Source organism: Leucopleurus acutus (assembly GCF_964270905.1).
Source record: "Leucopleurus acutus genome assembly, chromosome: 14".
NCBI lineage: Eukaryota > Metazoa > Chordata > Mammalia > Artiodactyla > Delphinidae > Leucopleurus > Leucopleurus acutus.
In genome coordinates this window covers 12,902,469-12,924,635 of record NC_139156.1, presented here as the reverse complement: position 1 = coordinate 12,924,635, position 22,167 = coordinate 12,902,469, and the positions used below count along the sequence as shown (strand labels likewise).

The 22,167-nt window shown below is 37.5% G+C and overlaps 1 protein-coding gene across 2 annotated transcripts in view; it reads right to left on the bottom strand.

Annotated features, from left to right (window-relative positions):
- Positions 1 to 15,260, bottom strand: part of RAB11FIP2 (RAB11 family interacting protein 2) — a 40,076-nt gene extending 24,816 nt beyond the window's left edge. Inside the window, exons 1-3 of one of the 2 annotated variants that reach the window (XM_082854568.1) lie at positions 14,455 to 15,260; positions 8,608 to 9,050; positions 7,429 to 7,897 (exon numbers count right to left, since the gene is read on the bottom strand). In XM_082854568.1, the coding sequence (XP_082710694.1) occupies positions 7,429 to 7,897; positions 8,608 to 9,050; positions 14,455 to 14,807 (1,265 nt within the window). In that variant the 5' untranslated portion in view covers positions 14,808 to 15,260. The remainder of the gene's footprint in view (positions 1 to 7,428; positions 7,898 to 8,607; positions 9,051 to 14,454) is intronic. The other variant, XM_082854569.1, reaches the window with a different exon arrangement.
- Between the last annotated feature and the right edge of the window lie 6,907 nt (positions 15,261 to 22,167).

Sequence of the window (22,167 nt, the reverse complement as noted above, 5' to 3'; positions counted from 1 at the left end):
AATGAAGGTTTTAAAACTATGAATATAGGTCTTTTCTTTAGAATCATCTGTTTACTATAACTTTTAAAAATAAAAATATAAGTCTACAGTAAAGTCTTTTTTATGGACATATTATACAACTTCATAATAATGGTTACATGCTTAAAAGCTTATGGTGATTTTTGATTTGAGAAAATTAGAGACACATTTAAATATACATTCTAGATAACTAACTCTTTTGCAGCTTTTAAGAAAGGTATGGTACAATCATCACCGGAATTGATTAAAGAAAGCAGGGACGGAGGAAGGGAAAAGAGAAGTAGGTTAACCTGATCCAGAAAGGAAAAGGCATACTATCATGCAAAATTATAAAATATTAGTGATAAATATGAGATCGTCATCTCAGACACTATTTATGTACTGCCCTAAAAAATACCTCTTTGGCCTAAGTTCAGAGCAAAGAAGTAGACAGGTTCTTCCACAGCAAATACTGCAAAAGGAAATATATGCATACATGCTCTAATAAAATCAATGATACTAGGCATGTTATTATACAACATACCATTAAGTTCTGTAGCGCAACTAAGAGTTTGCTACATGGTATATTCACAACTGCAACAAGGCAGAAAATAATGAAGGGAAAGTGTGTTCTTTGTGCAGGTCATAAATAGAAGGATGTTCCCAAAACAAAATTCTCTGGTAAAAATATCTCCCGCAAGGTCTTGCTCTCTGATAAGCTACCTCTAACATCAAACAACATTAGCTCATCCTACAGAGTATGCTTATATTACTGACTATATTTTTTTAAATTTCAGAATAAGACATACACCACAAATTTTCTCCTTATATTAGTGAACTCTCTTAATTAACCAGGAGGTATCTTCAGTCCTAAACTGGAACCTCATAAGAATATACCTCACAAATGTAGTCTCTTCATTTATTATAGGTAGCATACAAACACAAGCATATTTTTTAAATGTTGTTCATCACTACTGATGCCTTGGTGTTACCTGAATCCTGAAAAACAACCCATCCACAGATGTCATAAATATTTAACAGTCAGACATTTCTGCCTGGTCTTCAACGCCTAAGTAAATTTAGATGTTTCTTAGCCATTCAACCAAATTCATACTCTTCTCCACACCCCCGTTTTAGTCAAGCCGATCTCCTCACTGATCCCTTTACTTAGTTAGGGCCCTGTAGACAAAGCTAATATGACTAAACTGTCCATTCAACTATGACTTTACCAGCACGACTCCTGATTCCTATTCATAAATAAGTACTTACTGAACTTTTATGAAATAGATGATATAATTTAGATCAACAATTTTTAAGCCTGAGAATCAGCAGGAAGTTTTTTTTCTTTAAATGCTGACTTTTATTTCAGGGCCTACTCACTGAAGATTCTAGCACTGATGACATGCAGTGATCTAGGTGCTGCAGGCACCCACAAAAGAAGATTCAGCACAACTGTTCAGCAGTTGATACAGGTTAGTGGGGACAACTAAAACTGAGACACAATGAACATCGTACAGCAATTATGTTCTATATCAGCAGAATTCCACAGAAGGGAACACTATGTTATCAATCAAAATAGGATTAAAGAGTTTTCAACATCAAGGATAGCTAGGCTTAGGACACTTAGAGATGAGTGAAGAGTGCATTCCACAGCTGAGCCAAGGAATAGAGTTGGCCAGGCTTATAGGGACCGCAGGGTAGAGAGGTGCAGTAAGGAAATGAACTCACCTGGCACAGAAAGGTGAGGAATTGTAAAAGAAAAGTTGGGTAGTTAAGAAAAGCCTAAAATACAATAATCCTTGAAAATTAGGAACAAGAGTTTGGATTTGGTGTTGCACACCAGTGGTTCTGAAAGGTTTTTGAATTAGGCTTTCTCAAAAAGAACAAGAGGCACTATGGCCTCTGTGCCGTAAATGATAAATAATAATGATGCTACGTGCTATAATAAATAAATGCAAAAATCACAGTAACAATATTCTGAAAATTTATCATTCAAGACAAGGTTCAACAGTTATTCTTGTTTATCAGGTGGCCTTCCAAATGCATTCAGGGACGCAGGTTGTCCCTATCTTATGGCTCTGCCCTTCTTAAAGACCCCCATCCAGCTAGTACAGGGTTCAGCAAACTACCTCTGTAAAAGGTCAAATAATAAATATTTTTGGCTTTGTAGGTCATACAGTCTCTGTCATAACTACTCAACTCTACCATTATAGCACAAAAGCAGTCATAAACAAATGGGCGAACTGCACTCCAAGAAAACCTTACTTGCGAAAACAGGCAGCAAGCCAGATTTGGCAACCTTCAGCCTAGGGTATGGAGGAAGACAGGCAATATGGGGGACTGTATAGGAGGTTTTCATGGGACTAGACCTGAAACTGGTATACAGTCATCCCTTGGTATCTGTGGGGTATTGGTTCTAGGATCCCAGGAGATTACTCAACTCTCTGGATGCTCAAGTCTCTTATATAAAATGCCATAGTATTTGCATGTAACCTACACACATCCTTCCCATATACTTTAAGTCACCTCTAGATTACTAACAACACCCAATACAATGTAAGTGCTATGTGAATACTGTAAATACAATGTAAATGCTATGTAAGTAGCTGCCAGCATGCAGCAAATTCAAGTTTTACTTTTTGGAACTTTCTAGAATTTTTTCCCCCAAATATTTTCGACCCGAGATTGATTCCACGAATGCAGAACCTGGGGATATGGAGGGCCCACCGTACATCTCTTCCACTAAGTCTTCAATAAGCCAGAACTTGGTCACATGTCCCCACCTAAGTGAACGGTCTAGCTCCATCTCTGTAAAAAAAAAAAAAGGGAAATCTGGTTTGGTGAACATACCCACCTATTTCCATTTTCCAGAGGGAAAATAACCCAGTATTAAAGAAGAACTGGTTGTGAACAAATTACTGAAAATGGTATAACAAACATTCAGGAATGTTTGTTTTTGGAAAGTTAATTACTGCTGATGTAAAAAATCATTATTTTACAAATTGTAGGGTTAACCACATAACAAATTAGTTGATACTGATTCTGCTAAACTACCTGTGATTTGTAATTAAAAAGCAAGAGGAAGAGCAATTTTAAAATACAAACAACTCAATACCAATAGTAAATTAAGAAAACATTTTCCTGAAAATTATAATCCCAGCTACCCTTTCACATACACGTGTAGTAGGACTTTTACAGCATGCCAAGTGTTAGACAGTGTCCACACTTCTTAGAACTGGCATCCAGGACACACACAATATGGTACACTCACCACACCCAATTCAGTGTTCTCTGGGTCCACAGCTAAACCATGTTTCTTAACTGGCTGCACTCAGGTTGGGACATGACTGAGCGCTGCCCAATGGGACACACGTGGAAGTAATGGGTACCACTGCCAGGCCTGGCACATAAAGACGTCCCACATGTGATCCTCCACTCTCTCTCCCTGCTGCACGGCCTTGGAGGATGGGGGTTAAAGGGTGGCATCACAAGAAGGAAGGAGTCTGGTTCCTGAGCAACTGCTGAGCTGAGCAATAGCATGGAACAAAGCAGCCACTTCTTCCAGCCCCGTCTCAGAGAATTCAATTGTGACAACAAGGAAAAATAAACTTTTACTGGAGCAAACCAATGAGATCTGAGGTTGTTTATTGCAGCTGATAACCTAACCTAATTAATACAGAGTTCTTAACAAACTCCAGAAATATGTTAATTAGGATATGAATATTAAATTTTGGTAGTCCCTTAAAACTCACTTAGATTTCTAATCATGTTTAGTTGTATATAAAAATGCACACACCTGCCTTTATGGATCTGTTGTTGGCGTTAGCAGGTGTCTCAGTGTTATTAGCCCACACTGAGCTGGAAGCAGGAGACTAAGGGAATGAGAGAATGAAAGTAGCATTTTAGGAAATCCATCTGCTATACCGTGTTCATTTAATCAAAAAATGCTTTCCAATACCAGCTACTTCCCATCATGCTGGAGATGAAGGGTTGAAAGATGAATGAAATGCAGGCCCTGCCCTCATGTTGTTCATGGAGGTGAGAGGGAAAAAAAGTGGCTGGTCACATTAGTGAACAATGAGATGCCCACAGAAAGGAAGATTAGGTAAGAACATGCTGCAGCACAAGGAACAGCTACCTCTTCCTACAAGAGTAAGAGAGGCTTCAAAGAAGTGGGGCTAGGTAAGAGGAAAGAGACTGAGAATTAGTAACTGCAGGGAAAGGTGTTTCAAAGAGCCCTGCTCTTTGTAGAAGTAACCCAACAAAAAGCCTAACTCATTTCCTCTCTCAGTTTTATGTAAGACTATGGGATCTATTCCAAGAACAGAACCAAAATGCAGTAATTTTTGTGATTAATAGGTGATTTCTTCAGATGGACTTTACTTACAAAGAAATAAAAACTAACTTTCAAGAAAGTGTTCCTTAGTATTTAAAATTTTTTTGGCATAAAGAAAATTCTACGGTTGTAATCATACACATTATTCACCCAGAGGGTAATAATATGGTTCCTGTGTACCTGCAATCATAGCGGAGACAGCTCACTAAAGAACAAAATCCAGTTCCACAGCTACATATTTTACCCTTCACTTTGTTCAGCATTCTCAAATATATCAATCGGGCTTCCCTGGTGGCACAGTGGTTGAGAGTCCACCTGCCGATGCAGGGGACATGGGTTCGTGCCCCGGTCCAGGAAGATCCCACATGCCGCGGAGCCTATGGTGCTGAGCCTGTGCATCCGGAGCTTGTGCTCCGCAACGGGAGAGGACACATCAGTGAGAGGCCCGCGTACCGCAAAAAAAAAAAAAAAAAAAAAAAAAAAAGAAAACATCAGTCACAAGTGTCCAAGAGAGAACTTCCCTGGTGGCGCAAGTGGTTAAGAATCCGCCTGCCAATGCAGGGGACACGAGTTCAAGCCCTGGTCTGGGAAGATCCCACATTCTGTGGAGCAACTAAGCCCGTGCACCACAACTACAGAGCCTGCACTCTAGAGCCCGTGAGCCACAACTACTAAGCCCACGTGACACAACTACTGAAGCCCGCGTGCCTCCACGACAAGAGAAGCTACTGCAATGATAAGCCCGCGCACCACAACAAAGAATAGCCCCCTCTCGCCGCAACTAGAGAAAGCCCACGTGCAGCAACGAAGACCCAACACAGCCAAAAAAATAAATTAATGAAAATAAATTAAAAAAAAAAAAGAGTCCAGGAGACTCTGTAAATGGATCTATTTAGCACTACAGAAAAAAATAATTCACAGCATGTGTCCTAGTGATGTGAGTCTATAGCTTCAAAGTGCATTTGGTTTAGATGTTAAGGTGAGAAATCTAAAATGTCCCATGTAACTGAGGAATGATACTGGGAGGATAAATGTGAATAGACCAAACTACCTCAGACTATATCCTTCCTAATTCCACTCGAGACAAAGTTGCTTTCCAAGAATTTGAACTGCACTCTCTTCCTAGATCTATTTATATTCAATCCTTCTTTTTTTATACTATTAATTAGACCTACCCCTTTATTGCAAATGTTTTACATTTATCACAAAGACGGTTTGTGACACAAAAAGGAAGAGTAACTTCTCAGGAATCTACAAATGTTTCTGTTCTTATAGCTGGCATCTCATGAATATGAAGAAGAGAAATTCTTAAAGTTAAAAAACCTATTGTTTTTCACACATTTGCAATCATTTTATATAAATATCATGAAACAGCTCTAATTTTGATACAGTATTAATATCGAAGTAACCCAAAACAAAGCCTGAATTTCACAAAATGCCACACTCACTTTTAAAACATTAATTTTTAAGTCCACGTAAATAAGCCCAAGTATAAGGCAATTAAAAATTTGAGGATACCTATTTTTCCATATGCTGCCATAATTTAAAAATTTTCCTATTGTTTCCCATTTTTCTTGCTTTTCTTTGACTCTAACATTATGTAAATTATCCAATCTCTAAGTTATCTCAGTTGTTTACAGTAATCCTCTTCAAAAAAAGTTCAGTTAAAGAGGGGAAAAAAGCAAATACATTTCTATTTACCTCTGTAGTTTAAGACTTAACCGCAATATGTGAAGTACACTATGTAAAATACCAAAATGAAATGCTTGAGAATAGCATGAAAAAACCATGGACTCTTCAATAAAATATTAATACCATATGATAAAAACGTATTTCTTTGGAGTACAGTCTATAAAGAAAACTGAACAATACTTTCTAAAGCCACAGCAAATACCCATTTATTGATAAAAGAAACACAAACTTTCCCTGGAAAACTCTAAATGCATGTTTTAGAAGATCAGAAGACAGGCAGGAGATCACAAGCCTAAAAGGGCAATTGTTAGTACTATTTTCTGTTTATAGTAGGACAACACAAAGCACTGTTCTTGAACAAAGTATGACATGGCAATGTAAACAGCAACCACCGTTTATGGGTTCCCTATTTGGGGCCTGGCTTTGTACCATGTACTTTATCATTTATCGTCTCCCAATCCTATCAAGTAGATATCATTTTCCTTATTTCAAAGATGGAGATGCTGAGGTTGAGAGAGGTCACAGAGCTACTGAGCCAGGTTTCCCACTGGGGTTTGAACACCATACGTCCTTGCCTTAGGAAAGAACGTCTATGTTACATGGCAAACAGTCTACCATGCTCTTCCATGATGACTGCTTAAGATTCCAATAAATTCACCTTACTCTTTGCTTGAGGTTTCCTTAATCAGCTATTCCACCATTCACTTCTGCAAAATCTATCATTTTATTTAAACCATACAGTTCCAACCTGTACTAAGGAAATAGAAAAGTACTATTACATAACTGAGAACAGATTTTGAAAATCTAAACCTTATCATGATAGATTATTTCTATAACTATAAGTCATCATTACAGATACTCTTTGATGTATTTATAGTACCCACAAGGTTCACTGAATTCCAATAAACATTCACAAATAAAAACTACTCTAAATAGCCATTTAATAAGGATAGTTAACACCTATTATGAAAACCATTAATATTGAAGCCAGCATTTCTTAAAGAATAGTCCATAGGCTGCTATTGGTCCATAACTAATCTCCGGAAAATAACATCTAGAAACACAACTTATCACCTAAATTTCTGGCTTGAATTAACTCCCACTGGTGATTCACTCCCACTACGTCTCATCAAAAGCTATGCTGTTTTCTCTGTAAGTTTCGGTGAGCTTCTGGCTAACATAAGTAGAAATAAACTACAGTGGGGATTAAGAATCTTTTATCCTTCTAAGATAAAAAGTTCAATTCCAAAGATGTATGCAACACTGCCCGGCTCCAAAATTAATTATAAAAATAAGATAAGAATTATTTTTCAAGTAAAATAAAAGGAATTTAAAAAGGATATTTGATACTTTCAAGTACAATATTTTCCAAAATAGCACAATTTCCCCCCGTTTAAGCTTACCTTGAAGATGGCATTATATTTGAAGCCCTGAATTTTGTTGTAAACGGATTAGTTGACTCATAATCAAAATAGTCCTGACGATTTTCACTAAATGCATTAGGTGATTTCAAGTCACAAGGGCTATCAGATCCCCCATTGTTAAGTCTATCAGATCTTCTGCTGTCTTTTTTTCCAGTCACTCTTTCAAACAGGCTAACTTTCTCCCTTTTTTCTCTTTTATTTTCTTTTCTTACTTCAGTTGATTTTGAAAATAAATTCATGCTGCTGTCCCACGATTCACTGCTTTCTTCAAATGGATTTTTCTTCCTTGGCAGTGTTGCAAATTTTTGGGGTAATGAAGCAGTCACATTTGTAAATGGGTCATTTTGTCTTCCGAAAGACGATTCACCTTCACCCACACTGCTGTCAGGTTGGTTCATTTTAGAAGTATCAAAGCTTAATGTTCTTCTGTGTGGAGATCTGAGACTTCCTGCAAACAATTTTGTAGTTAGTACATAATCAGTGACACATTACATCACACTATTTGACATGTTCTGTGTGCATACTGCTGTTTTTAGAATGAGAGCAATTAGCTATTTAAAGATATTAACCTTTTAAAATAATCAAGGAAAACAACCTTAAAATGCTAAGGTACAGCGGTACGTAGGCTAATAACAATTAGTATCTTGCTAGACAATCAGTAATTTACTCAGCTCAGAAAGAAACAATCACATAAACAAATTATAATGTCAAAACTAAAGGTTCTGCTTGGCATCATAGTGCTATAAATTCTCAGACTTTTTTTCATCATTAGCATTAAATTTACTTTCTTACTTCTGAACATTAAAGATTTCTTTTCTAGGAACTTTCTGATGAAACGGAATATTCATTTATGCTTCAGGCTTTTGAGACAGGAGAAACGGCAGTTAAGAAAAAGAAGCCAGGCCATGAAAAGAAACCAAGCCTCATTTTTATTCTCTAATAATATAAATACAGTACTGATGCAGACAAGCTCTGCCTTTAATATACTTACCAATTTTGAGTACAGTAGGTACTCAATAAATATTTGATGACTAAATTTAGAAAATACTAACAAGAAACTCCAATTTTTATTCTCTAACTTTGAAGTCAAACTTTAAAAATTAAGAGGGTAGTTCAAACCACAGAGGATCAACAAGAAAGAATGCATGAGTCACTTACCACTTTCCGGAACTGCTCCAAAGGAACCTATCTGGTGTCCGAGAAGATGCGTTTGAGCAACGGTGCCAGACTTCAGCTTCTCCGAGGATACATGGGCCCCAGTTAAATCAGACATTGAATGCGCTGAAGAGAGTCGCTGAGGACCCAAAAGGAAAGGCTTTTTTGGTTTAGATTTCATCTGTATTTCACTACTTGAAAATTCAGTATTGGCATCAGGCATGTGAGAACTTGGAATGATTGCAGAAGATGTATCAGAAAATGTCCCATCATTTTTTCTACCTTTCATCTTATCTTTTAATTTTGCAAAAGGAGATCTTGTTTTGTCCTTCATTGATAAGTCAAACATACTTGCTGTCATATTGTTCCTCATAAATTGAATATTGACCTTTATCTCACCCCTGTTTTTGGCTCTTTTTCCTTGTTTGGATTCTAAACTAAACCACCTTAAAGAGAAGGAAAAACTGGGTTGTAACATGTAATGAAGAGAGGATTATTGAGCTCTGTTGTATACAAACAGCTTTTTCGGTAAAGTTACTCTACATCAAGGCAATCTAAGCACTAAACGAGAAATTGTCAGCCAGAGTGCTTCTGGTTTTATTCAATGCTTCATTTAAAAAACAGGTAAGTCTCTGTCATGTGGCATATACAGAAGGAATCAGTCTTTTTTGAAAAGCTATTTACACAACTTTTTCTTTCATGATTTGAAAATCACTCATCATCAAAAATTCTTACCAACCATACATAGCCTATTATGTTTCCATCTGGGGTAAGTGTTGCTAATGGCTGAAGAACATTTTTTAGCATTAAAAGACACTAAGATAGAGACCCTGAAATAATTCATCAATACAAACTATTTTTGAGCACCATAAAATGATAATGACTAATTTTTTAATAAAATAATAAATATTTAGCCTCTATCTCAAAATAGTTCCTCTGCAAAAGCTATTAAAAGAATTTTGTTAATATGGGAGACTACTCCATATAGTTTGCTAATCATGAAAATCGCATATAATTTGCATTCATATAAAATGGGTCAAAGCCTCTTCCTGAATAAAATATGCAAATTAATAAAATGCAAGAAGTGACAAATAGTAATAAATCTTGTAAAGCGTTTTTGATGAAAAAAGAAAGCTTACGTGCTTCCTCTTAGAATCTATTTGTTTCATTAACTAGTGGTACTGTGACAATACCAAATAAAACTTATTTTAACTGGAGCCATATCCTATGCTTTTAGTCACTTCAGTGAATTACACTGCCCATTTTTAAATGATGTGTAAGAAGCAAAGTTTATTTTGGTTTTGTTTACAGTATTTTTATCCATGAGAACCTCTCCAGCTGTTGGTGTCACAAATGGTCAGTCTACAGGGCAAACAGCCAAAAAAACTACAAACTCCAGCCTAGAAGAGAGTTTCCACAATGTTTTTACATTACTTAACAATGAAGTATATTATCCGTCCCGTATATATCTGATATATCCCGTATATATCCGTATATTATCGGAGACAGGTCATCATTTAAATACAGCTCTGCAAGTGTTAAATTTTCTTAGCTACAAAAGGAACTCTGATCTAATTTTACAGGATATACCAGAAGAAGCTACATTTACTATCAATTGGAAGACTGGTTCAAAGGCCTTTCCAGGCAAAAGAAAACTGGCACATAATACATATACCAGCTACATCTTAGCAAGTAACATGCAAGAGAAATATTTTCTATTTAATTTGAAGCAATTCAATCAATTAAGATCTAGTTGCATCAAAACAAGCAACTTTTTAAAGAGAGTATCTTATAATAGAAAGCATTAACATGAGACCCTAAATAGAGAAAATCCCTTATCTGAGGCAAATGGTGAAATCTGAAAACTCAGAGACTAGAAATAAAAAATTACAGCAATAAATTCTGCGGAATAGAGAACCTTCAACAAAACAAAGTTGAGCACTCGAAAAGCCTGGAAATGAAGCAAGGTTATATATCCAATTATTAACTCACAGTTTGGGGAAACAGAGCATTTTCCATGGGGGAGAAATCCTTCCGATGGATGGCCCATGAGAAATGCTCTATTAACAACTCAGGTTATATAGAAAATAGGTGAATCCACTTTGCAAGAAATGCACCCCCCAACCCCACAAATCCCCAAACAAAACGAACCAAACAAAAACTCCAAGCATATAGGGTTTGCATGTGTATAACAAATCAAAGCAAATCTGAGGAAAAAATGAAGCAATAACCCAATAAATGTAAGGGAGTAAGGGTAATCGAAATTCATAGAATTTTAGAAATGAGACCAAATAAATCATCTAGTCTAACATCCTTATTTCACATACGAGGAAACTGAGGCACAGAGAATAAGTAACTTCTCAATGTCAGATCGGAGTCAACAAGGAAAATAGCCAAAATTGATGAATAACAGCTGCATGAAAATAGTAGTTGTTTTGTATCTAATGAATCACATATGTTAATAAGGTTAAACGCATACCAGGTTGTACCTTACAGGACACTGTATTTAATCAGGAGACATGAGAGCCAACAAAGAAGGCAATGTAGGTTTTGTCCTGCTAGACTGTAAGCTCCTTGAAGGCAGTGTGCCTCGCACTAAATAAATGTTTACTGAATTTTCATTTCTAGAACTATATTCTTAAAACAGCCATGCTACAACCCTGTGTGTGTGTGTGTGTGTGTGTGTATGTGTGTATGTGTTGCACTGTTTTGTTCTTTGGTAAGGAAAGATAAAGACTTAGGTAAGCTTTAATGGATAAAGCAAGTCAGTGTTTGAATATAAACTGTAAAAACCGTATTTTCCTTCCTCCTCGTCAAAAAAAACCCTCCAAAAACCCAACTGCGAAGAACTTTAATATACCAACTGAAAATACAGGCATGACAAATAACTCTAGCTGCTTTGTTTTGAAAGTGATATAATAGGGAAGTCTTAATGAGACCTTCAAGAATCATTCCAGAGATAGCACTTGTTTTCCCAGGCTTCAAAAAGATAAAATGAAGACATAGCATTTGAGGCTTAGTGGATTAATGCTGATTTTTTTTTCACCTCTGGAGTGCTGGATTTAAACTGTATATGGCCTCTGTTCAATTTTTAGTGGGCACAGGTCCATGTTCAAAAACCACCACACATGTGGGAACTATTCCCAAGCAATTGGTACTGTGTGGTCAGAAATGGGACAAGATTGGCAGTAAGGGTGCCAGAGGCCAGGACGCAGGTGCACTGCAGAGCTGCACACAAAAGTCCTAAAATCTGCATGTGCTTGAGTCATACCTAACTCTAGGGACTCTGATAGTTACTACTTTTCATGAGCATTTAAAAAAAAAAAATCAACATCACCCACTTCTGCTGTTAAAAAAAAAAAATCAATCGGTATTACATAACAGCATGAACTATTTTACCATTCTATTATTAAATACTGTATTGTTTCCTTAAATCTCGTGCCAGAACCGACCCAGACACCCATTAAAGTGGGAGATACAGAAGTTCTCTTTCCATGCCCCACTCAAAGTGTTCTGGCTCAGGCCCCTCTTCCCCTCTCCTTGAAAGAAAAAAAAAGGCTTTTAATTTCAAGGTATAAAAATAAGTAAAATGATAGTTTTAGCCACCACACTTCTTGGCTTGTCATAACACAACTGGAAGACAAGCTGTAAATACTTGTCTTCAGTGTCAAGAGTAGAAACTGTCACACCCAGCAGTTCCATGGGACTTCTAAATCAGCTGGTAGCCTTCATCACTCATACCGGTTTTCTAAAAACCACTTGGGAATACGCTGACAAGGCTCAACAATGTGCAGAATATTAAATATCTTTCTTGCAACACACCGGTGACTCAAGTCTGTCTTTTACTGGGCCATATGTACAGCTGTGCTGGAAAAGGAAGCTATTAACTATATTAAAAAACTAGAAATATTACCAATAAAGAGATCTCATCAAATACGTGGTCCCCATTTACCCACAAAGAAAGAAAATGTTAGGGATTTAATAACATATGAAAATCACTTTGAATGCAATAACATCACAAGCGCTCTTGATAACATTTAAAAGCATTTTCCTTCCCAAAAGTTCTAATCCATTTCATATAGTAGCCAATAGAGAATTTCTGTAAGGAGACTACGATATTGGAGTATCGCTTACAGCCAACTTTATTGTAATTGTGATGCTGCCAAAGATAAGGAGTAAAACAAGAAGAAACTTTAAAAGCTTATTTCATCCTCAGAATCTCTGGGTTCACACAGTTGGGCCTACTTTCACTCGGAAAACTTATATTTCAGAGAAGGCCTGTAGTATATCATCCATTAACACTAAAAGTACGGAAAATGCAGTATGAAATTTGAAGAGGCAACATACTTAAAAGTTTACATTCAAAACACTTCTAAATATTATTTAGTAAGGTCATCTAAAATTGGCAATTTGAAATAAATTATTTGGTGATTATCCATTTTTCAGTTTAAATTTGATGAAGAACTCCTCAGAAGTAACTGAATGCTACTTTGTAGGTATCAAACAGTGTTATTAAAATCATTGATATATATTCAACTTTACACTTTTCTTTAAACCCTTTTCTCTCCTTTTAAAATATTTTCATCTCTTCAGTTAAATATTTACCATTTTCCTCCAGCATTCCTAGTATTACTTATCTCTCTACCCTTTTACCCCACATATATTAAACCAAAGACCTGATTAAAAATTTTTTTTTCAATAAAAACTCCAATCAAGAGAATCTTGCAGGAAGATATGTACAGAAAGAACATGAGATGGCTGTTTTAAAATATAAGAAAATAACATGAACTTCAAGAAAGTTATTATAAAAGTTCTTCTTAAAAGCATAAATAAATTTCAGTTATAACTGAAACAGCAAAGCTATTTTTGAAATCTGAAGTCCTCATAAATTCAACCTATATTTTTCTCACTAATTACATCAACTTTAATGTTTTCTCAGACTAGATAAATTATAAGTTTAAGCAAGGGGTGAGTATCTCTATCTCAGAAAACATACTATTTTCAATTTAAGACATATATCCTAGTTTTAACTTATATTATGGTTTTTTTAAATTAGAATACATCTAACCTAAGTTTGTAAGTCATATTAAAAAGCCCATGTTTTTATTGAAGATGTCATTAAATCATTTCATCACAAGAATTTAATCACTGTCTCCAATCTGACTAGCATTTAATATGGTCTAAACACACTGGCTTTACAGAACTAACTTTGAAGTAATTGCATTCAAGGTTGAGGATATCTGTACATACTTTTAAAACTTTTCTTTTAATAGCTTTAGACTCCATGAAGATGTACTGACCCTTAAATCTGAGCTAAAATAAAAGTCAACTGTGTTTATAATGATGAAATAAAATACTGAGTTCTAAATTTGGTAATTTACCACTTAACAGCTTCAGAGTTCAATTAAAAAAATATATATATATATATATAAGACGTCATATTGGCAGACTTAATTTTCTGATGTTCCATTTTCTGAAAAACTGTTCATGTTTAAAGATTGTAACAATTTACATATATGTTGTTTTAATTGGTCAACACTATGGTCCAGTCCTCTTATTAAGCAGTGAAACAATGTTTACTTAAAATCCTGCGCAAAATATTCAACTATTGAAGATGTTTACCTCAAACAAATGAGAGAGTAATGGATCATTAAAGACTCCACTTAAAAAATGTTTCTTCACAAGGGCTATTTTTACTTCAGATTCATGCAAATATGGTGTTTAAAACTGGGTCATATTTCAGTCCAAAAACCAATGCCCCAGATAGACAAATAATTTCCAAGAACAGGAAATCCATAAATGAGATAATAGTTAAACTCCCCCCAATTCAAAATAAATTACATAACTTACTCTGTTTTCCTTCTTTGTTTGTCCTCAAAGATGTCATTGAGATTGATGGCCACCTGCCCTAAAAACTTATCCAGACCCACCAGGGACCTGTGCATAACTATGAGGAAAAGGATGTATTTCTCTGGATTCCCCTGCATTAGCAAACCAGGCAGCTCAAAAGAGGCCTCTTCCTTCCAGACTGGCTCAAGGGTTTTCTCAGCTACAGAGGTGGAGTACTTTTCCTTGCCCAGCTGAATTATAGTGTATGTGTCATTGGTGCCACTTTTGCCTTTTGGCTTAAGATCTTTGGCTTGGAGCACTGTGACCTGCACGTGGGTCGGAAACCACTTTTGGGCTTGCTCGGAAAGCATCATTCTGTCCTTTTTCTCTGCACCGAGTTCACCAGCGCAGGCAGGGCCCCTCCCGCAGGGAGAGCCTGATTCCTTAAATCACTGCATCTTAAGGACACTTAACGGAGACAGGCAAACTCACAGCTGCCCGACTTCCCTACGGCTGATGTCCAAACGGCTTGCTGGGGCAGCCTGGGGGCACAGCTGCTCTGGGGGTCCCCTTTCCTCTGGAGAAGCACAGGGGCCCACCATCACCTGGCCGCGCAGTCCAGGCCTCCGCGCGGAGGCCCGCGCCTTGCGTCCGCACCTCCACGCTCCGCCGGCCCCGGGGACTGGCCCTCGGCGGCGACTGGTGGCTCCCAGGCCTCCGGGCAGGTGAGGCCAGGCCGCCAAGGCCCGAACGGAGGGCGGCAGAGGTGGGAGGGCGCCCCCGCCCCAATTCGCAGCCCCGGGCTTTCCGCCCGCCTCCTCCGCGCCTCCCGCCCGCCCGGCGCTGGTCCGCGGGCCCGGCTGGGCTCCTCCTCCCGACCCCGGTAATACGAACCGCCGGCGGCTCGTGCGGCCTCGCTCCCTCTCGCAAACCTCTCCCGCCTCCTCCCCCTCGCCTCGGCTCCTCCTCTCGGGCGGGCCTGGGGGCGGGGGCGGGTCGCTGTGGGGTGGAGTGGGACCGGGGGCGGGGGACGCTGCAGCTCCGGCGCGGAAGGACCGCGGGGTGGGCCGCTGGCGGAAGGACGGCGGGCGCGGGTCTCGGCCTAGCCGAGCCGGCGGCTCCTAGCACCAGGCGGGCGGCGGCACTTCCGGGTTGTCCTTCTCCATCTTGATCTCGGGAATGCGACGGGGCGGGGCAGGGCCGGGTGGGGCCCGGGGTCAAGGGTCAGTACCTCCCCGGTTGCCGTGGTGACCGGGGGCGTGTCGCGCGGGCGCTGAGGCCGTGAGCTAGGCGCCCAGTGCTGGAGGTTCCTCGAGCAGGGGGGGCTCTGGGGACAGCGGGAGACTGCTCCGAGAGGAGGCAGTCAAGGCCCAGGGCACGCCCGGTCTTGGGAGAGACCCAGTTTCAATCTTTGGAAGCTGTCTTTGCTGTACCGTGGATGCCCAGTGCCTGGCACCGAGCGGGCGTTGGATGAGTGGTGGTGAAATAAATCAGTCCCTTTAACTGGCCGAAAACATACTTTTCCCCAACCCCTTATCCACTCTTCCCTTTTTGAAACGAGAGAAGGCTGCTAATTGACTGGAATGACATCCCCCACTCAGACGACAGGAAAAAGGGAAGCGGATAAAAGATTCCAAAGCTAACACAGGGGTTAATAAATTAGATCCTGGGAGGCACTGGGCTGGAGTCAGAAGACCTGGTTCTGATCCCACATCTGCCACCGTCGAATGTATGACCTTGGTCAAGTCATTTCCCCTCCCTGAGCCTCGTTTTCTTCACAGGTAAAACAGGTCTCCGTAAAGTCTGAGACGCCATCGCCACTCTGTGGGCTTACGCGTCCAAAGGACCCCCTTGGGCACTCACAGTCTGTTAGTCTATCTAACGTCAGACGCCAAACGCAGAGGTGATTCTGGTCTTATTCGGCTAAGTCAACTAAGAAAAGCAAACAGCCTCCCTCACCAAGGGCAACCGACAAGTTCCTTACCTGCCCTGAGGGCAAGTCCTGAGGGACACCAGCGCTGTTGGAATGGAAGGGTCGGTGTTAAGAGAAGAAAATGTGGATGTGTTAATACTGCATTTTTTCTGAAATCATTCCTGAGACAAGGAAGTTAGATTCTGGGAGCCTGGATTTCCTAGTCCATAAATTGTTGATAAAATTGCTACTATAGAGTTGGGAGGGGTATTAAGAGATTATACATATTCATTTCCTGGCATAGTATGGAACATAATTCTAAGTCTCCCTTCCTCCCTCTATTTATTACAAGATACATTCTATCTTTATTGTATTTATTTCTGTTCATGTCTTATCTTCCCAAGGAAAGTCTAACCTCTTTGGATTGCCTTGTGTATCATGGATCATCACTTCACAGTGTTTAGCAGGCAGTAGACACTCAATTATTGAATGCCCTTCTCCCTTTACAAGACTAATTTTGAGAGTAAAACAATATGATAGATGTGTATACACTTTTCCAACTTGAAATGAGTATAAAAGTGTAAGGTATTGTGTTTATTATTTTCAGGCAATGTTTAAAACTTTTCAGTTTGGGGAGAACATTGTGTTCTCCATGTTTTCTCACTATCCTCATGGATACTAGCTGCAGCACTTAAAACTCTTAAGAAACAAGGGTCTTTTCATTACTTTTTGAATGGAGGTATGGGAGGGCCCAATGCATTTGTGTCAGAAGAGCAACCATACAGTTGGAAAACCTTAGGGGGAGAGGGAATAACGTTACATATTATTTTAATCTTATGGAAAGAAGATACTCTCCTGACTCTAAAGGACAGCACCACAAACCTCAAAACTACTCAGATTCTAGCACGTTCTTTCAGGGACCCACTGACACTTGCTCGCATCTATAGATTTCATTTATTGGAAACCACAGTTTTTTAGTGCTGCTTACACACAGTGGCTGGTGTATGTTCTGCATGAAGTAGGCACTCTAAAAAGAGACATTAGATTAATTTATCACCAAGATATTCAGGGAACCAAACTACAGATGAATCTTGAATAATCTTGAGCCATCTAGAATGAAAAGACCTGGTTTTAGGTCATTCTGATGAAAGTTTACTATAAAATGTAAAAAAGAGGCAGAATTTTCCATCTCTGAGAGACAGTGTATGAAAAAGCCATGTGTAGAAAACGGAAAAAAATCATCATACTGTTAATATTGCACCTGGATCCCAGAGTGGGCTGTTGTCAACCTGAAAGAAAAATATTCTCAGGGATTTTTAAAGGGTGCACTGGAATAGTCAACAGTGAAATTTCAACCAGTGTGTCCAGGGAGAAATAAATTGACACCTGAAACTTACAAAAACAAGATAAACATCATGAAAAAAACTTAAGTGTAGAATTGTTATAAATTGCATTTTAAAAGTCGTCATGTCTCTATTAAAAGTTGTAATTAAATAAGAAATAGGCAACTATAATAGTGAATGTGTGTTTCTAAAGAGCTTAAAATTGTTTGATAAGCTTTATTAATGATTATAAACTTGTTTACAAGTATCATTTCACCCATCTGAAATATAGCCATCTCTAGGGTGGAAGTTGGCAGCAATGATTCACAGCAACGCAGTAACAAAATTCAGGGAATACTCTAAAAGCAAGAGCTGAACAAATGGAATTACTAACATCTCTCCCTGTTGCACCTAAATTTCTTTTGAGTTTTCCCAAAACTTGGCTAGAGCCAAAATTGTTTAGTTTTACTATCTGGCAAGATCAGAAGTCATGACTTAATGTTCTAAGCCAAAATAAAAAAATAGTATATTTTTGCCCCGGAGAAAGCAAATAAACAAACAAATCAAAATGAACTAAATAGAACTTGAATTGCATTATATAAGTGTTTTTCTATAAGAAAGTGTTTTTTTTCTCTTTTGATTATTTGTATGAAGAGTAAAAACATGTCAGTCGAGTCAAATATATGGCTGGCTCACTGTGAAATATAATGGTAATTATGTAAGATCTGAGATCAAAGTGGTTCTACAAAAATGTTTATTGTCTTACAGTCTAAAGATTCTTTTTACTAATTTAAAAATATACAAGGACCATAATTTAAACAGGGAAAAAGGATTGCATTCATAAGGACAACATACCAGAATTAAAGGAGTCACTTTTTAAAAATTACCCTATGACTAATGGTATGTCCAGAAATGTTTGGTGTAATTCCAAAAATCAAGGGCTTGGAAAAATAACATATCTTAAAGGAGGAAAATGCTGAAATTTCTAACTGTTAACAATACTGCTGCAATGAATAAAAATGATTTGGCCAGAAAGTAAAACTAATCAATATTTATTCTTCAATAGTGGAGGATTCCACAGACGAAAATATTTACTAAATGCTGTACCTTTAATAAAATCCCATAAGGAGACTTATTCTAAGCAGCATCATGAATCTTTCAATTTTTTTCCCCCTTTGGGCATCAGCATCTTCAAAATTAAGACTTGCAAATCTATTGTAGGACAATTATAGTGCTCTTAGTTTTTAAATAGCCCACATATACATTGCATAACATATACATTATGTATCAGATATTGTTTTCCAGATGGAGGTTCAGAAACATAGGGCAACAAGAAGCTTTCCCAATGTACCATTACAATCTTCAGATTTCAGATACACACACACACACACATGCTGCAAATATACATACAACTCAATGTATATAAAATATATATACATATACAATATGGCAAAACTCAGGGTTATGTTGGAGATACATACATAGATAAACTCCACATAATCAGTAAAAAAGTAAACTTGGCAAGCCAATTAGAAATTATAATAGCTATTAACTAGTATTGGGGTTTTTTGGTGATTGTTTTGTTTCTATCATTGATTAATTTGTCTCTGGGATTGGGCAGTGTATGGACACAGTTTGTGATGCAGGAGAAGCAGTGTGGTGTGTAGTTTAAAGTGCTCTAGTCAACAGCCTGTATCTTAATCCCAGGGCTACAGATTCCTAGCTACATATCTTTAGGGAAGTAATTTTCCTTCTTTGGACCTCTGTTTATTCATTTGTAAAGTAAGAGTCTATAATAGGAACCACTTAAAGCATTTTCTATCATTTAATGATTTGAAGTAGTACGTCCATAACACAAAGAAGCAAATCGCATTATCATTATCTAATTGAATTTGGTCAATATACTAAAGCAGATCCCTTTTTATGTAATTTATTAATGAAGGATTTTCTAATTCAGGAGAAAAAGATCTTCAAAATGAGAGCTCTCTCTCCCAGATAAAATGACCATCACAGAAAGGAAGTAAATATAACTTTTATTTATAGACCCTGCATGAGGAAATTGACACGAACAACTCAAGATTTGGAAGAAATTACATAAAGGGGTTTTGAAAAGTATTAAACTTTTCATTAGTAGTAATAAACCTAACTTCTATTCATATTACTTGTAGCTTTTCCAATCTATGAAGACATGCTGAGAAGGGTAAGAATTTGTGGACCAGAATTCATATTTGTACATAAAAATGTTTAGTATGGATGCTTTTTAATTTCCTCTTCATGGTATCTTACTATTATGTTGTGCAATTTTTGTTTCCTCAACAAAGTCAATACATGTTAACGCACAGAAGATGAACTGATTTACTTTAATACTTTATAGTATTGGGTCAAATGAATAAGCCCAATTTGATCTTTTCTCCTTCCAAAGGATATTAAATTGATTCTAATTTTTCAGTATCATAGACAATGCTGCAGAGATATCCATATATGTCTCCTATGCACATGTGCAGGGAATTTTTTTTTTGGTAATCGTGCCTCTTTTTGACAACTGACAATGAAATTATTAGGAGTTTGTGAATGATAGTGTGAGAAACCCATGGGCCTGAGCATCAGAAGACATGAGTTCTAATTCTGGCTCTGCAACTAAGGAGTTGTAGACGTGACAGGTCATAATCTTTCTGTGCCTCTGAGGCCCCTTCTACCTCCAGAATTCTCAAAGTTATATATAAAAATAAATAGATAAAATACTGTACATAATATATTATATATTACATACAACATAATATATTATAAATTTTACATGTTGTATATAGTATATAATATCTAATAACATATCATATATGCATATATAATATGTATAATTTATAATATATTGTAATTTAATAAATAGATATATTATAATGTATAATAATGTTATATGTTAATATATATGATTTGTTTCTATGTATACATATATTGTATATATTGATAAAGTAAACTAAGTTTATATATGTACGCAATTACTGAAAAGCAGAGATTATTGCTATTGGAAAAAGATTTTGCAAATACACAGGTATCTGTCTTCAAGTTGTGATTGTCTCACCATCATGAGTCTTACTGAAATCTTCCAGAACATTGCTACTTGTATGGATTTATGTGGAAGTTAACAAGGACGGGATAACTTTATTATTGAAAGAAATGTTTATCAGAGTTACATAAACTTATCATCCTTGTACTCTGTAAACATCTGTTAATAGTTTTTCATGACCAGTTAAAATCCAAGATGGAGGATTTTTAGAAACAAATAATAAGGGATTAGAATTACAATACTTCTGGAACTAATATATATGTTCTTTGGGAGAGCATTAAACTGGTGAGCAGCTTGCAAAACCATTTGATGGGATGTTTTTCTCCCCCTACATAAGATCTACTGCTCTCTCTCCCTTTCTACTTATTTAATCTATCCAAAACAAAGTAGAGGACTTTAAAAGTATTTGTTATATTTTGTGTGTTTGATATAAAGCCTGGGGAAAAGCATTTCATTTTGAGGGCTAGACCCAACTCTTCTTGCTCCAAGGTCAGATTTCTGCTAAGCAGTTTTCAATCAGCCTGAACAATGTTTTAGTCCATCTGAATGTCTGATAATAAAAATAGTTTTGGCTTAGAACCGGGTGCTTATCTTTTACATGGTCTGGATTAGGTCACCTTCCGAGCACTTACAGGTTACGATATAGGGAACGATGATTTCGAAACCATATTATAATCATTTTCTAGTTATTGAAATGATCGTTGATGATCTACATAGCCACAATTAAGCATCGGACTTAGTTTGGCAAAGTAGACCTAAAAGCAATACTTGCTTCCAAAAAGTGAAGGAATAATGGAAGGAACATTGGACTGAGAGAGGCCACCTGGGTCAACCAACCAACAGTATGTATGACCTTGAGCAACTTAAATTCTTCTTTAGTAAAATAGCAACTTGTACATTTCTTCTACTTCCAAACTTGGATCTCAGGTTATCCAGACCTACTTCCCAATGGACTCACATCAACAAGCAGCTGTGTTTTACCGTGGTTGTTTATCAGGCTTACCCAGGAGGATAAAGTATTTAGATTGTGTAATTTGTGCCTGTAACTGTGCTCTTGTAACCTGAGGTCTTAAGAAAAATTAAGGGAGTTTTTAAAAAAAAACTCCTGTCCAAACTACAAAGTGCATTGTATGAATTTCTAAGCTCAAGTTTTGACTAAATCATCTTTGTAATTTCAAGGGGTTTTGTTTGCCTTTTCTACATACACTTGGACATTGGAAAGGAACGGAGCAAACTAGCTTTGTAAAAATGAAGTCCGGTGCATTAGGCACCTCAGGAATCAAGGGCTTGCAACATTTTCTAAAACAAGACTTTCTCCAAAGCTCCTGGGATACAGGCACTCACTCAGATAGAAACATTCACTCAACTTTCATTGAGTGTCCATCCCAGGAAAGGTTTTGTCCCTTGGGCACTAACTACCAGTGTGACCTCTGGAAAAT